Here is a 17,464-nt window from a genome sequence, read left to right as displayed (position 1 = left end):
CGAAAGCGAACGAAAATCGGGTAAGGCTGAAGTCAAGTGGGGACTTGACTGCCGTACAGCGGGCAGCATTTTCGGCGGACAGAAAATGCCCCTGTGACCCACGAAAAAAACTGGCCAAAACATAACAAAAGGCCAATGGTCGCTGAATGCACAAAAGTTTAATTTTAATACACCGACAATGTAAATTAATTTTCGGTATAAAACTAAAATCCAATTAAATGTTCCACAAAAGGCATGCTTATTGGGAACAACATAAAACCGTAAAATCTATTTCTATGGATCACAGCAACAGAATTGGTGACGGGGTGGAATACATTGCCCTGAGCTAAATCTTATTCTTTTACAAATTCATCACAGTCTGGAAAATCCTCGCATTTTCCTTGGCACTCAGGCGCAGCTTTATGATCACCTGTTGCCACAAGCACTTTGACACAAAAATAAAAATAAAAAATTAAAGAGGAATTCAAATTAAGAAAAAATAAACAGAAATATATATAATAAATATGGGACCAAGTAATTTGATTTACAAAATGCTTCTTATGAGGATAATTTATTGTTATGGAATAAATGCTAATCAAATAAAAAATGGAAAAAAATTAAATTGATAATTACATACCAAATGAGAGAAGCAAAAGAACGAGTATAGTACTCCTTATAATTTTCTTTGTCACAGAAGAAAGGACTCCGATCTCCATTTCTACAATTATATGAGGGACTCAGATGTATAAATGATATAGTGTCGGAAGATAGCTTGAAGCAATTTCTTTTGGTAGCATTAATTAATATATATTGCGTTTTTTTGGTTAAAATAGTCCTTTAAGTCTAACACATGAATTAAGTTGATTCGTAAAATGTTAATTTTTACAAAAATAATCCTTCAAATATGCAAAATTTGAGCACTTTTGGTAGTGTAACCAAGTTAAGAAAGCTATTAAACGCTAGTTTCGTAAAGTTTTAAGAAAAAATCGAAGAGAATTTGAAGAATTGCTAGCTTTGAAAAAAGAGCATGAAGGAAGCATCTGAAAACGAGCTATCAGATCAAGAGAAGGATTAATTAAATCGAAGCATCAAGCCTAAGGAAGCCATGAACATAGATGAGGAAACCAACGCCTCAACTATCAACACAAACAAGGTGAGTTTTCGAGACACTCTCTCCCCTCCTCCTCCACCAATCAACCCCACCCTTAAGCGGAATTCTTGAAGAAATTATCCCTAGAAGAAGAAAACTCCAACCAAACCAATTATCTATTTTTCATACCCATAACCACTAATTAATGACAAACTAAGGCTATACCGTCCTTTGCCGCAAGCTATAATTACCAAATTGCTAGGAAAAAAAAATGTGCTATACAAACCTTAAGACCAAACTAAACTCTCTCAGGCAACTTGATGAAACACTCCAATTAATAGACCTAGATCATGACTTCTACCTCGTCAAATTCCAAAATTAGACAACTATAACAAAATATATCAAAATGGTCATTGGTTTGTAGGTTCACTGTCACACCTCCTTTTTACCTACACCCTCGGAAAGGGTATAAAGGAGTTTTTTTCAATTAAAGGACAATCGAAACGAGATTTATTATTAAAAGATTCAGAGTTGCCACTTGGGATAATTTATGGTGTCCCAAGTCACCGGTTCAAACGCCGAATCGAGGAAAAGATTGACTCTGTATTACAGTCCGCGAACACAGAAATCCGGGTAAGGAATTCTGTTAACCCGGGAGAAGGTGTTAGGCATTCCCGAGTTCCGTGGTTCTAGCACGGTCGCTCAACTATTATATTCATCTTAATTATCTGATTTTAAATAATTATGAACCTATGTGCAAATTCTAACTTTTAACTGCTTTTATTCAATTTTAGAAGAAAATTGCAACGTTATTAAAACACGTCTCGAACCACGTCACATAAATGCACCCGTGATCTTAGACATATTTTAACATCGTTGTCATTTGGATTTGGGTCACATAAATGCGCACCCGAATTTAGGAAAGTAATTATTAAAATACGCGCCTAAAGCAACTACGCTTTTGCACTTTGCGAGGGCCATGGAATTTCACTAAATGGTACGCCTCGATTTCTAAGGATAAACAAAATTAATTAAGTGAGGGCCGTGCATTTTAAGATTTTATTTTGGCACGACACCTCAATTCCAATTCTAAAAGAGAATTCAAACAATGTTTTAGAGGGCCATAAATTATTGATGTTATCTAGTATGGCTCACCTCCACTAATTAAAGAACTAAGGAGTTCGGGTTTTAACCAAACTAAATTCTGTATAAATGACTACGAACAACCTATGCAATCACTAAATTGGCCTACATTTGGAAATAAGAGAGCTCCAGACTCAAGTAACAATAACCAAACCATTAAAAAGGGAATTGGACTCCAGGAAAAGCCCAAAATCGGACGGGATCAGTTAAGGGGCCTTAGACACAACTGGGCCAATGACAAAGGCCCAATTACATGATGCATGGCCATTACCTGAAGCAAATTACGTTTTTTTAGGAGAAAACTTGAGGTCAAAACAAGTACTGACCATTTTTTCAATTTTAAACAGATACGCAATGTATTTTTGATGCCAAATCACATTCCATAACAAAGATGTAATAATTGATGTCATAAAGCTCATACACAGTTTGACTCGTCATTTGAAATGTAGCAGAATCCGCCAAACTTATCATGAATTCAAAAGCATAATTAAAACAGTGATTTAATTCTACAACATTGGTCTTCAAAGTAATAATAGATCAACTCTAGGAATCTTATAACTCTGAAAATATCATTTCACCAATATTCATACCCCTAAGAAAACAAAGGCTAACAATTGACTCTACATCAGTCATGAAGAACCCCAAACAAACTCTAAACAACAAAAACAAACCAAGGGATCAAGCATAGGCCCAATTAAACTTTCGATCCAGCAACAAGAACCAAGCAAATCAAATTGGTCTTTTCGTGGCTTCAACTTAACTATTACATAGCACATCAAGCAACAACATTTTTGCCATTAGCCTCTTTACACCAAATTAAACATGAAATTAATACTGATTATGGTTACTCATTTCGCCTAAGACTAAAGCAACCTAAAGGCATTTTTAAAATGTCTGAATCCTTTAACATAACATTCTAACAGTCCTTAACCACATACAACTATGAGAAAACAGCTATTCAAAACAGAAACTAGCTAGAATACATTGTAAATCAAGTGACCGAAAGCACAAACATCATGAGAGAAATACAACTGTGGTACAAATAGAGCTATTGCCATGCTTTCAATTCTGTTTTTATTTTCATCTTCAAATTGGACTTCACATTAAATAGAATTTAGAAGAAATGTACCTGGATATTGAAAGAGCAAAAAAATGGAGGATCAGTAGAGTGTCAGCAGCAGAAACAGTCTAGTACCCAGCAATGAAACAGTATTCCCAAATCAAATTCAAACCCAACTTTAAATACCCACGATTCAATTCATTTTTAACCCAGAAGGTAAAACCTTTAGTTTCTAGTGATCTGAACTAAGATAATAAGATCAGAAGAACCAACAACTAAGCAGAACTTTCAATAGATTTTTGGAAATTGCCTGCAATTCAAAGCTGTTCTAGAATTTCTTAAAAAAGAAGCAGTCGTTCAGTGTTTCAGGTTTTCTATCTCTATTTCTTCTGCCTTGAATGCCAAGTTAGAGAACCTTTATGGACAAGGCATTTAGGGCAGCTTCCAAGTATCAGTTTTGCAATTAGGACCTTTTGAAATTTTCATTACAGCTTAGATACCCCTAGTTAAAAACCAAAATTCAAAACAGCCCCCCTCCCCAGCTTCCTAGAAGCTTCCTGTTCTGTTACAAAAATATTCCCTATGCTTTTTACCCAGACTATCCCCCTCACCCCTGAAATTTACTTCTTCAGCCTAAAAACCAACTATGGGTCAATTTGGATCAATGGTTCAAACCCAAATGGACGGGTCAACCTTGCATCCAAAGCCCAAACCAAAAGGTCAGAACCCCAAATGACCAATCCGAGTGAGAAGTAACAACAAAAACCCAAAATATGAGCTAACCATTTATTTTCTGTTAAGCTAAATCCGAGTGAGAAGTAACAACAAAAACCCAAAATATGAGCTAACCATTTATTTTCTGTTAAGCTAAACCCCTGAACGGAATTAAACTAAATTAATAAAACCCAATTCCAGCTAATTAATAGAAAGCGCCATAACTTAACATAAAATTAAGAAGACGAAAAACAACAAGTAGAAGCTTGAAAAAGAAAAACTGAAAGATAGATGAAACGTATCCTAAATTAATCTAAAGGGGACATCCGGGTTCAAAATTCTTCAACAAATTCAGACCAAGAACATGCCATATGAACAATCATAGAAGAAGAAAAGGAGGAAGAGAAAAGACGAACGAAAATGGACAAACAAAGAAATAGAACTCACCTAACACTCGAACTCGCGACTTACTCTCGATTTAAACCGCAAAATAATATTAATCACTTGTTCTTTGTCAAGAATAAGAGAATAACATTATTTCGCGATAAAATCGGCCTTGAACGCTCATAAACACCGGAGAGGTGATCTTGCGTGAATGAACTTGGTTTTGGCTTCTAGGGCTCGAACCCTAGATTCAAAATTCGAAGAGTTCTGGCCATGTTCGATGGGAACGAGGTGGCTATTTGGAAAGAGGGGAGTGAAGGAGTCATGGGGTGTTAGTTTGAAGGTGAGAGTAGGTGGCGCAGCCGGGTAAAGGCGACGAGAACTAGGGGCAGCGGGTTAGGGTTTGGACTTTGAAGGGCAAAGGTGAGAGAGAGACAGGGTGGGGGTGGGTTCTGAGGGGGGTAGGGTTTATTCGGACACTTAAATAGCCTGGGGAGGCTACTTCCCAACCGTCGGATCAATGGAGATTAACGGCTGGGATCCAGGAGAGGCAAACGACGTCGTTTGGTTGGGCAGTGGGGCTGGACCGGGTTGGGGCGCGGGTTTACATGGTTTTGGGGAGAAAAATGATTTGGGCTGGGGAATTTAATTAGTTTGGCCCAAAATTGATCCTTCTCAATTCTTTCCTTCTTTTTTCAATTCTTTTAAATTCCTTTTCTTTTTTCTAAAAATGAAAATAAAACATAACCCAACTTAATTCCTAAACCAAATTATTCTAGAAAATTAAATTAATTACCCTAATAATTATTACAACTGATTAAATACCAAAATTCAAATCTAAAAATTGAACAATGCAAGATACACCATTTTTTTATGATTTTTCATTTTTGTAAAGCAACTAAATTACTAATTGATTTAAAAATGCAAAATTAAATCCTAAATGCAAATGCAACATATTTTTTGTATTTTTTATTAGTTAATAAAATAAATATGCACAGACAAATGCAAGCAATTAACTAAAAATGCCACAAAAATCCACGAAATTGCAAACAACAGAAAAAATTATTTTGTTCTGAATTTGTGGGAGTAATTCATATATGGCAAAAATCACGTGCTCACAACTGCCCCTCTTTGCCCAAAACATGAATGAGTTTTCGTGCAAAGATAAAGTGAGAGGATACGAGCGATTTTTGCCCGTTCGAATACTCCGTGGGAAGCATTTTTGAAAGATTTGACCTCACCCTGCTTCCGAGGTTGCCTACATATCCTTGGCTATAAAGGAATCAGGTCAGTGTAGTTCGGGAAGTTATGGTAGTTGGGACTACCATGAAGCTGTGATTTCACTGTTGTTGCTGCTGCTGCTACTGCTTACTGAACCCCCTTATTACACCATGATAAAATGAAAAGAAGCTAGACTAGAATATGATCTATGCATTAAAAAATCCTATCTATATCTTCAAACTTGTTCTTGTGGTTCTTGTTGCCTTGTTGACTGGTATCTTCTGGTGGAATCCCCTTGTTACCACCTTGAATTATAATCTGAGATGTTTCCCTTTCTCCAGGTGGATGCCTGATTGCTGAAACTTGAATGTATTCCCTTGTTCTCCAGGTGGGCGCCTGATTGCTGAACTTGAAATGTATTCCCTTGTTTTCCAGGTGGGCGCCTGATTACTGAACTTTGAACAATGTATTCCCTAGTTTTCCAGGTGGGCGCCTGATTACTGAACTTGAAAAATGTATTCTCCTGTTCTCCAGGTGGGCGCCTGATTTCCACAAAATAGAAAAAAATGAAGAAACTTCTACCCGAATTTGACATATTACCAAATATCACCAGGAACTTGAAACCCGAAACTTGGACTATACTCCCTTATTCTCCAGGTGGGTGCCTAATTACTAGATTTGAAATGTATTCCCTTGTTCTTCAGGTGGGCGCCTGATTTCTGAACTTGAAAATGTATTCCCTTGTTCTTCAGGTGGGCACCTGATTTCCACAAAATAGACAAAAACGAAGAAACTTCTACCCGAATTTGACATATTACCAAACATCAGTAAGAACTTGAAAACTGAAACTTGAACTATATTCCTTGTTCTCCAGGTGGGCGCCTGATTGCTGAACTTGCAATATATTCCCTTGTTCTCCAGGTGGGCGCCTGATTACCGAAACTTGAAATGTATTCCCTTATTTTCCAGGTGGGCGCCTGATTATAAAAACTTGAAATGTATTCCCCTGTTCTCCAAGTGGGCGCCTGATTTCCACAAAATAGACAGAGACAAACAAAGAAAACTCCTGTCCCAGTTTGGTGTTGGGCGCATCTGTGTGTGTTAATTGAATCATGTTACCAAATATCTCTATAAATTTTAAAAGCTAGATCCATTATCCAGGAGGATCCTGAAAACTCCTAGTTATATGACAGTTTTAAAGCTAAGTTATATTTCCCAAAGGTAAGACTTCCGCTAAATCTTGTTATCTATGAAAACCTTAAAATTAAATCCCATTATCTAGGATGGTCCTGAGAATTTAAAAACTAAATCCCATTATCCAGAAGGGTCCTGAAATTTTAAAATTAAATCCCATTATCCAGGAGGGCCCTGAAAATTTAAAATTAAATTCCATTATCTAGAAGGGTCCTGAAAATTTAAAAATAAATCCCATTATCTAGGAGGGTCCTGAAAATTTAAAATTAAATCCCATTATCCAGGAAGGTCCTGAGAATTTAAAAACTAAATCTCATTATCCAGTAGGGTCTTGAAAATTTAAAATTAAATCCCATTATCCAGGAGGGTCCTGAAAATTTAAAATTAAATCCCATTATCCAGGAGGGCCCTGACATTTTAAAATTAAATCCCATTATCCAGGAGAGTCCTGAAAATTTAAAATTAAATCTCATTATCTAGGAGGGTCCTGAGAATTTAAAAACTAAATCCCATTATCCAGGAAGGCCCTGAAAATTTAAAATTAAATCCTATTATCCAGGAGGGTCCTGAGAATTTAAACACTAAATCTCATTATCTAGGAGGGTCCTAAAAATTTAAAATTAAATTCCATTATCCAGGAGGGTCCTGAGAATTTAAAAACTAAATCTCATTATCCAGGAGGGTCCTGAGAACTTTTAAAAACTAAATCTCATTATCTAGGAGGGTCCTGAAAACTTAAAAACTAAATCCCATTATCCAGGAGGGTCCTGAGATTTTAAATTTAAATCTCATTATCTAGGAGGGTCCTGAAAACTTAAAAACTAAATCCCATTATCCATGAGGGTCCTGAGAATTTAAAAACTAAATCCCATTATCTATGAGGGTCCTGAGAATTTAAAAACTAAATCCCATTATCCAGGCGGGTCCTGCAAATCAAAAGTCAAACCTGTCTGGTGCTTGTCTTTCCTTATGGAGGGGTTCCCCGAAACAAACGAAACTTTCTGCCCCTGTTTCAATCAAACAAAAATCTTAGCTTAAAATGAGGTGGTTAGTTTATGGCATTCTTTGCTAAAAGTCTTTCCGCCGCATTGTTTTGTTTTGAATGGCTTCCCCGAACTGGCCCTGAACCGCTTGGCTTTCTGATGGATTTTCAATCCACGTGACCTCGGATGACCCAAATGTTCTATACCCGAACCGTTGTTTCACCTCTGACCCATTTAACTAAACTTCTGCATCTCCCATGAAATTACTGAATCATTCCGCCGATGGAACTTTCACTGGCACCTTATGTCCCATTTCACGTAATACTACCTCTACCAATGCCTTGGCTGCACTGCGCCTTGTGTAACTTTGGAAGTTGGTAGTAGGCTTTGAAATTCCTTCCTATTTGCTTAAACAAAACAGACATTGGGAACATCTTAGAGAAATAAACCCAAAAGAAGTTAAATGCAATGACTTTCAGAGTTAGGGATCAGCAAAATCCAAAACGGGAAGACTTTCTGAAGGGAAAAAAAGAAAAAGGACTTATCTGAGTGGAGCAACTAGCACCAATGATCATGACATGCATTTCGGATTAATCGGCCCAATCTGTCCATCGATCAACTTTCAGTTGCCATACTTGTTGCCTCGGAATTTCTATAACCTGATTTCTTCACCAAAGCCTTGACCTTGTTCGGCCTGCGGTGCCTTGAAGGGTTTTCACCAACAATCCTCTCTCATTTGTCCATCCCTCAACTTACTTTCGCCTTACAGTGTCCGTGGAGGTTTTCACCAATAAGACTCTCTCATTTTTTATTTCTCTCAGCTCCCATCGCCTTACGGTGCCCGTGAGGGTTTTCACCAATAAGACTCTCTCATTTTCAATATTTTTTGCTTGGACCAGAGTGTTGCCCTTGATATGAATCACCTCCACTTGCTTGACTTGGCATCTCTCGAAGACTGGTCGGAAGGTCTTTCTTTGGAACGTAATGCGGGCTTTTGGATAGGGTTAGAAAGAAAGGATATCAAAGGCTCAAAACAATTTGAATGGGTTAAAAATTACAACTTTCGGAATCAGATTTCTGACAACAACCACAACTTCTGCCCCAGTTTCTTGTTTGGGGACTTTTGGATTTTTATTTTGATGGGACCGAACCGTGAGGCTGCCTACGTATCCTTAAAAGGAATCAGGTCAAATGTAGTTCATGTCATAGAAATTACTTTGTTGTTATGATTTTCTCTTTTCTCTTTCTTTTCTTTCTCTTTTTTGTTTTCTTTTCTCTTTTTGTTGTTTTATTCTTTTTTTCTTTCTCTTTCCATTCTTTTCTTTCTCTTTTTCTCTTCTTCCTTTGATTATCTTTCACGTTTATGTTTTTGATATTTGCTATTGATTCTGAAAGAGGGGTATGAAAGAAAATAAATAAGGCTCAAAGGGGGTAACAAAGGATAAAGTGTTTAGATAGCAGAACAAAATGCCTTCGTCATTCCAAATCTTCAAAAATATGCCAAATACAAACAAATATAAATTAACCAAGGAAAATCATACATAGTATCTCTTGACCGCATCGGAATTGATGTCCATTTCTACACACTTGCCTTCTATATCTGTTAAATACAAAGCGCCATTTGATAACACTCTAGTTACGATGAATGACCCCTGCCAGTTTGGAGCGAACTTGCCTTTGGCCTCAGCCTGATGTGGAAGGATACATCTTAACACTTGCTGACCTACTTCAAGCTTCCGTGGATGCACCTTCTTATTATTTGCTCTTGCCATTCTTTGTTGATACAATTGGCCATGACACACTACTGCCAATCTTTTCTCGTCGATCAAACTCAATTGTTCCAAGCGGGTTTTGACCCACTCATCATCATCGATCTCAGCCTCCGCGACAATTTGAAGGGATGGAATTTCCACTTCTGTGGGTATCACTACTTCGGTGCCATACACCAACAAGTAAGGAGTCGTCCCTACTGAAGTACGGACAGTAGTGCGATAACCCAACAATGCAAACGACAATTTTTCATGTCACTGCCTAGAACCCTCCACCATTTTTCGAAGTATCTTCTTTATATTCTTGTTGGCTGCCTCGACTGCTCCTTGGGGCAATATGGGGTGGAATTGCGATGTGTAATCTTAAATTGTTGACACACCTCTTTCATCAGATGACTATTGAGATTAGCCCCATTGTTTTTAATGATCACCTTTGGTATCCCAAACCGGCAAATGATATTTGAGTGAACAAAATCAACCACCGCCTTCTTGGTTACAAACTTGAATGTTTTAGCCTCTACCCACTTGGTGAAGTAGTCTATGGCCACCAGAATGAACCCGTGCCCATTTGATGCTGATGGCTCAATTGGCCCAATGACATCCATGCCCCATGCTACAAAAGGCCATGGTGCAGACATCGTGTGTAATTCAGATGGTGGAGAATGAATCAAATCCTCATGCACTTGGCACTGATGACATTTACACGAAACTGATACAATCTCGCTCCATAGTGAGCCAATAATAACCTGCTCGGAGAATCTTCTTTGCCAACATTTACCCACCCATGTGCGGTCCACAGACTCCAGAATGTACTTCGATCATAATAGTTGTAGCCTGCCTAGCATCTATGCATCTCAGTAGCCCAAGGTCTGGAGTCCTTTTGTACATAACCCCTCCGCTGAAGAAAAAATCGCTTGTCAACCGCCTAATTGTTCTCTTTTGATCACATGTGGCTTGTACTGGATACACCCCCATCCTGATGTATTCCTTGATATCGTGAAACCAAGGTTCCCTATCGAGCTCTTCTTCCACCACATTATAGTAAGCATGTTGATCGTGGATCTGAATCTTCAAAGGATCCATATAAGCCTTATTGGGATGGTGCAACATTGACGCCAGAGTAGCCAAAACATCGGCGACCTCATTGTGAATCCTTGGAATATACCTGAACTCTATTGATTGGAACCGCTGACAAAGATCCTGCAAGCACTATCGGTACTGTATGAGTTTTAAATCTCGTGTTTCCCATTCTCCCTGAATCTGGTGCACCAGAAGGTCCGAGTCACCCAAGACCAAGACTTCCTGGACACCCATATCCACATCCATCCTCAAACCCAGGATACATGCCTCATACTGAGCCATGTTGTTAGTACAGTAGAATCGAAGTTGAGCCATAACAGGGTAGTGATGCCCTGTTTCAGAAACAAGTACTGCTCCTATCCCAACATCTTTCATGTTAGCAACCCCATCAAAGAAAAGTTTCCACCCTGGCTTTGCGATATGTTCCAATTCATCAATGTGCATTACCTCTTCATCAGGGAAATATGTCTTCAAAGGTTCATATTCTTCATCCACAAGATTCTCAGCCAAATGGTTGGCCAATGCTTGTCCTTTCATCGCAGTCCGAGTCATGTAGACAATGTCAAATTCTATGAGCAAAATCTGCCACTTTGCGAGCCTCCTTGTAGGCATAGGCTTTTGAAAGATATACTTTAACGGATCCAAATGAGAGATGAGGTAAGTAGTGTAAGATGACAAATAGTGATTCAACTTCTGTGCCACCCAAGTGAGGGCACAACACGTCCTCTCAAGATGAGTGTACTTAACCTCGTAAGATGTGAACTTCTTGATGAGATAATAGATGGCTTGCTCCTTCCTACCGGTAATGTCATGCTGACCCAACACACAACCAAATGAATTGTCCAAGACCGTCAAATACATAATCAAAGGTCTCCCTGGTTCTGGCGGGACCAACACATGTGGGTTTGACAAGTACCCCTTTTTCTTATCAAATTCTTCCTGACATTCATCTATCCACTTGACCGCAACATCTTTTTTTAACAATTTGAAGATAGGCTCACAAGTTGTCGGGAGCTGAGCAATAAACCTGCTGATGTAATTCAATCTCCCCAACAGACTCATGACCTCAGTCTTGTTCTTTGGGGGTAGAAATTCCTGGATAGCTTTGATCTTTGACGGGTCTAATTCAATACCTCGGCGGCTGACTATAAATCCCAACAACTTTCCAGACGGAACACCGAATGCACATTTTGCAGGATTGAGCTTGAGATTGTACCTGCGAATCCTTTGGAAGAACTTTCTCAGATCTCTGACATGGTCAGACTGCTTTCTAGATTTCACAATCACATCATCCACATAAACCTCGATCTCCCTATATATCATGTCGTGGAATATGGTCGTCATTGCCCCAACATTTTTCAAACCAAATGGCATGACCCGATAGCAGTACGTTCCCTATGGCGTGATGATTGCCATCTTTTCTGCGTCCTCCTCATCCATTAAGATTTGGTGATAGCCCACATAACAATCCACAAAAGAACCAATCTCATGTTTGGCACAATTATCGATCAATATATGGATGTTCGACAATGGGAAGTTATGCTTGGGACTTGCCTTGTTGAGATCTCGATAATCAACACACACCCTGGTCTTGCCATCTTTTTCGGCATAGGCACAACATTGGCTAACCAGGTGGGATATCGGGTGACCCGAATGACCTTGGCCTCAAACTGTTTGGTGACCTCTTCCTTAATCTTCACACTCATATCAGTTTTAAATTTCCTCAGCTTCTGCTTGACAGGGGGGAATGCCGAGTCAGTGGGCAATTTGTGAACCACCAAGTCAGTGCTTAGACCCGGCATGTCATCATAGGACCATGCAAAAACATCTTTATACTCGAACAGTGCTTTAATTATCTCCTCTCTGCATTGCGGTTCAAGATGGACACTTATTTTAGTTTCCCGGACATTATCTTGGTCCCCTAAATTGATTGCTTCTGTATCACTCAGGTTAGGCTTGGGTTTTTCTTCAAAATGGCTTAATTCCTTACTAATCTCTTCAAAGGCCTCATCCTCATCATATTCCGATTCATCATCACATTCTATTTCTTGAATTATTATTTCAGAATTAGATTGGCTTTTAAGACTGGGCCGGAGATTCCTCATGCATGTCATATCATTAAAGCCAGCATAAAAAGAACTGTACAAGGAAGAAAAGAAAAACAAAAATAAAACTATCAGGAAGGAAGAAAAAGGGAAATTGCATTTCATTGAAATTAAAGATAACAAGGTCTATACATCTAAACGGATAAAGCCTAGAATCTGAATTACAACCCTGGCATAATCCAGATAAATTGAAAGAAAATCAAAGCAAACTACCAAAACAACTTCCTGGTGGGGAGAGGAGTAGCTTCCCAATTATTAATCTTTGCACTGGGCCCAACAAACTGCACATCCACTTTACTCTAGCCCTCTCCAGCTTCCAACATATTCACATCAGCGAATAACCTCTCGAACGTTTCAATCAAATTTCTATCTACATCAACCACTTAACTAGGAACTGTTGCCACTGGATGTTTCTTGGTGCCAGGACTAACAAATGATCTAAAAACCCGTGGGATGGGCTTTGGGAGGACCCAGGCCCTCTGTTTCAACTTTGTAGCTCTTTTCACATCCGCAGCTGTAGGCTTGAATCCCAAACCAAACGTATCCAAGTTTTTGGGGAGAGACACCGACTGTACAATAGTTTGCAGAGATGCACCCAAACCCTTGCCAGGTACAAAACCATCTTTCAACATTTCGGTAGCTACCATGACTGATGCGGCAGCTACCCTCGGGGTTGGAACACACTTCCCTTATGGAATTTTCTCTACCGATACCGTGTCAAAAACCTGATAAACCCATGGCCCCTTATCATCCTCGAACTCTATGAATGGAACAATGGCATCGCTGGGAACACACCAATTATCTTCGTCATGCACAACAATTTCCTGTCTATCCCATTCAAACTTGACCATTTGATGCAGAGTAGACGGGACCGCTTTGGCAGCGTGAACCCTGGGTTGACCTAACAGCAGATTGTAAGAAACAGCCACATCGAGCACCTGGAACTCCATGATAAATTCAACTGGCCCTATTGTAAGCTCAAGCACTATGTCCCCGACTGAATCTTTCCCTCCATCGTCGAATCCCCGAACGCAGATATTATTCTTGTGAATTCTTTCATCATCCACCTTCAACTTGTTCAGAGTGGAGATAGGGCAAATGTTTGCACTGGAACCATTGTCAACCAGCATGCGAGTAACCACGGAGTCTTCGCATTTCACTATCAGATAGAGGGCTTTATTGTGCTCGGTACCCTCCATGGTCAACTCATCATCAGAAAAAGTGACTCTGTTCACCTCAAATATCTTGTTAGCTATCTTTTTCAAGTGATTTACTGAGATTTTGTCAGTAATGTGGGCCTCATTCAGGATCTTCATCAAAGCCCGACGGTGCTCGTCTGAATGGATCAATAATGAAATCTGAGCCGGTGTCTTCCTCAACTGCTCTACAATGGAATAATCCTGCACTTTCATCTTTCTCAAGAACTCCTCTACTTCTTCCTCAGTCAAAACTTTCTTTGCCAATACCGGGTTGTCTTAGGAACTTTTAGCTTTTCTCAACTTTTCGGGGGCAAAGCATCTTCCCGATCGAGTCAAACCATGGGTCTCACATACTTCTTCTTTAACTTCTTTCCCCTTGTAAGTCACTGTCACTCGTTCATAATTCCACGGGACCGCCCTATTGTTGACTATTGGTAATTGAGTTACCGTCTTGATGATGACAGGGTCTATGCGGGCACCTTCCACAATTACAACAGGCTTGTTCGCCACTCCCGGCACAACCACTTTCGCTCTTTCATGTTTCCCTGCGACGTCACTTGAGGAACCCTTCTTGACCACCACAGATGGTTCACTATTTTCCCCATTCAACTTGGTCGCAGATTTCTCACTTGTTGACTTTTCGAACGGCCTGGCATCACTGGACCGAATCATCATGATAGTTTGCGAAGGCTTCTTAGGCTCCCCTTCCTTATGCACTATCTCAATTATATTCGTCTCTTGATGAGCTGGCAATGGGTTCTGGTTGATATTAGGTGTCTTCGGAGCTTGGACCTCAATCCGATTAGTATCAATGAGCTCTTGAATAGTTGTTTTCAATTGCCAGCACTACTTTGTGTCGTACCCCGGGGAACCAGAACAATATTCGCAACTCACGGAGTGATCAAGATTCCTCGGGGGAGGATTTGGCAATTTTGGTTTAATCGGACTCAGCATACCCAATTGTCTCAACCTGCAGAACAAACTGGTATAGGATTCTCCCAATGGAGTGAAAGTCTTCTTCTTCTGCAACCTCTCATTCTTGGTGGCCTGATTGGGCCGAAAACCTGTTCCAGGGGGATTTCAGTAGGCTCTTGTGGGTGGATAGGCATTTTGTGGAGCTGGGTATGTATTTTGTGGGACTAGCGTACGCCATTGTGCATGGGCCAGAGGTTGGCTGTATGTTTAGGCATGGTGGACAAAAAAATAAGGGACTGGTGGTGGGTAGTAGTATTCAGGTGGTCTATATGGGGTGTGAGGATAGGTTTGGTGGTGGGGTTGAGGTTGGCTATAGTAATGTGATAGACCCCTGGGTCCGAACCAAGCTCCTGAATCAATCGTTGCTACATCCTCTTTCTTCTTCTTTCCAATTACTCCCCCAGTTCCGCTTTGAATGGCCTGAGTGGTTGCCTTGATTGATGAATAACTCATGATCTTGTTGGACTTAGGTCCCTCCTCAACCATGCCTCCCATTTTTACAACCTCGTTAAAGGACTTGCCCACTGCTGACACCAAATGACCAAAATAAGTGGGATCCAAGGCCTCCATATTCCCGGAAACTCTCACTAGGCTTTTTCTCAATCTTCGTCAATGATAAACGGTGTGGGATAATTTCAAGATTGTATTGAAAATGGCAGGCGAAGGCTTGGGCCAAATCATCTCATGTGTACCACTTGCTATTATCTTGTCCGTATACCATTCCAATGCCGATCCACTCAGACTTTGGCTGAAATAGGCCATCATTAATTCTTCTCTTCTGCCTGCCCCTCTCATCTTGCTACAAAATCCTCTTAAGTGTGCTACTGGGTCACCATGCCCGTCGTACAGATCAAACTTAGGCATCTTGAACCCTGCTGATAACTGAACATCTGGGAACAGACATAAATCCTTATATGCCACACTTACTTGACCTCCCACCCCCCCATATCTTTAAACGATTGTTCCAAGCTTTTGACCTTTCTAATCATCTCCTCATGTTCGGGATTTTTGGGTGGCTTCTCGGTCTCTGCTGGGAGATCAAGATGAGGGGTGTAAGAATATGTTTCTGGAACTTTGAAGGTGGGCTCAGGGGGATAATATTGGTTGTCGTGAGTCTGGAATAGAGATTCACTGGAATATCGGTGTAATGCAACAGGTGGAGGTGCCACAAAAATAGGAGTGACTAGTGGAGGAGGGTGCGGTACTTGTTTGGGTGGTAGAGATTGTGATGTATGGGAAGTGGTGCCATAGCACTGTAGGTAGAGGGGAAAGGCCGGAGACGAGTTCACAGTGGTTGGTTCCTGAGGTTGAGCCAATGGTGGGATATAGGAAGGGTTGGCGGGATAAACCGATGGTGGATGCCCCTTTTCCTATGCCTGGTACATTCCAGCCATTTGCTGCTTTAACTTATACATCTCTTCCTTCATTGCATTGACATCCAATTCTTCCACCTCTTTTGACGGATCAACAATACTTACCTCCGGTTCTTGGTTGGCCATGTTCAGCTTGTCTTTTGATCGGGTGTTGTAGGAGTGAGTTGCTAGAATGCCAATCAACTAACCACCTGCCTGAATCTCAATATATCAAAAACAACCTTGTTAGTTATTAGGGCTTTAACAAATTGGTAACTGCACATTCTAAGCAGTTAACCGTTTCTATTATGCATTTGATCGGCTGCTTGCGTCATCCCGGCTTTTCCTTATTTTCATTTGCAATTTCTCTCTTGTTTTTCCTCTTTCTTTTTTCTTTTTCTTCTCTCTTTTTTCTTTTGGTTATGGTCGAATCCTATGGAGATTGCCTACATATCATGACCCCGCATGAATCAGACCGAGCGTAGTTCTGGGAGATAAGTGTGAAAGTAAATAATAAACGTTTTGGGATTTTCAACTTTCATAAAAATCAAATGCTTTAATTACAAAGGCTTAAAACTAACAGACTCCAAAAGAAACTAACAGACTCTGATGCAAGGACGAAATACAGACTCCAAATATAAACTATCATACTTCCACAAAAGAAAATACAAACCCGAAAACAACTGACAGACTCCAGCAGAAAGAAAATACAGACTCAAAACAACCGACAGAATCTAACGGAAAAGGAAATACAGACTCAAATGAAAAATCATGAATACATTAATGCTCTTGGTACCAGGGGGACATCATTCGGTCTCGCCGCGGGCTTATATGCAAGATCCCTTTGAAGTTTATCCAAGTCACTCATTATCTGTTTAACAAATGTCCTCACTGCCGCGAAGAAGGTGGTGCGAGTCATATCCTCACAGACTTGGAATTTCATAACAATGTAATTGGTTATGGTTCTAATTCTTTCTCTTATGACTACTTTTTCTTGCAACAAATGCCCGATCTGCTGGGCCCTGGCTTCCAAAGTTTGCTCGGCCACATGATTCTGCTCCTGAAGTTGTTGTAAATCCATTTCTAATTGTACCAATGCTGTATAATAATGTTCTTTTTCTGCCTTAAAGTCTTTCTCCTGCTTGATTACTTTGTTCTCTGCGGCAATGACCCTTTGTTTTAATCCTGCGACCTCATTGTCGTACTTTTCTTTCAA

General features: G+C 40.0%; 1 protein-coding gene across 1 annotated transcript; it reads right to left on the bottom strand.

The window, feature by feature from the left end:
- Positions 1-10,311: 10,311 nt before the first annotated feature.
- LOC138868900 (uncharacterized) lies at positions 10,312-11,061 on the bottom strand. The gene is made up of 2 exons (XM_070146477.1): positions 10,824-11,061; positions 10,312-10,709 (listed from the first exon to the last, which is right to left on the bottom strand). Exons 1-2 carry the CDS (start codon positions 11,059-11,061, stop codon positions 10,312-10,314), a joined length of 636 nt encoding a protein of 211 aa, XP_070002578.1.
- Between the last annotated feature and the right edge of the window lie 6,403 nt (positions 11,062-17,464).

Source organism: Nicotiana sylvestris, chromosome 1 (assembly GCF_000393655.2).
Source record: "Nicotiana sylvestris chromosome 1, ASM39365v2, whole genome shotgun sequence".
Taxonomy (NCBI): Eukaryota; Viridiplantae; Streptophyta; class Magnoliopsida; order Solanales; family Solanaceae; genus Nicotiana; species Nicotiana sylvestris.
Note: the sequence above shows the minus strand (reverse complement) of the source record. Positions and strands in the feature narration are given on the sequence as shown.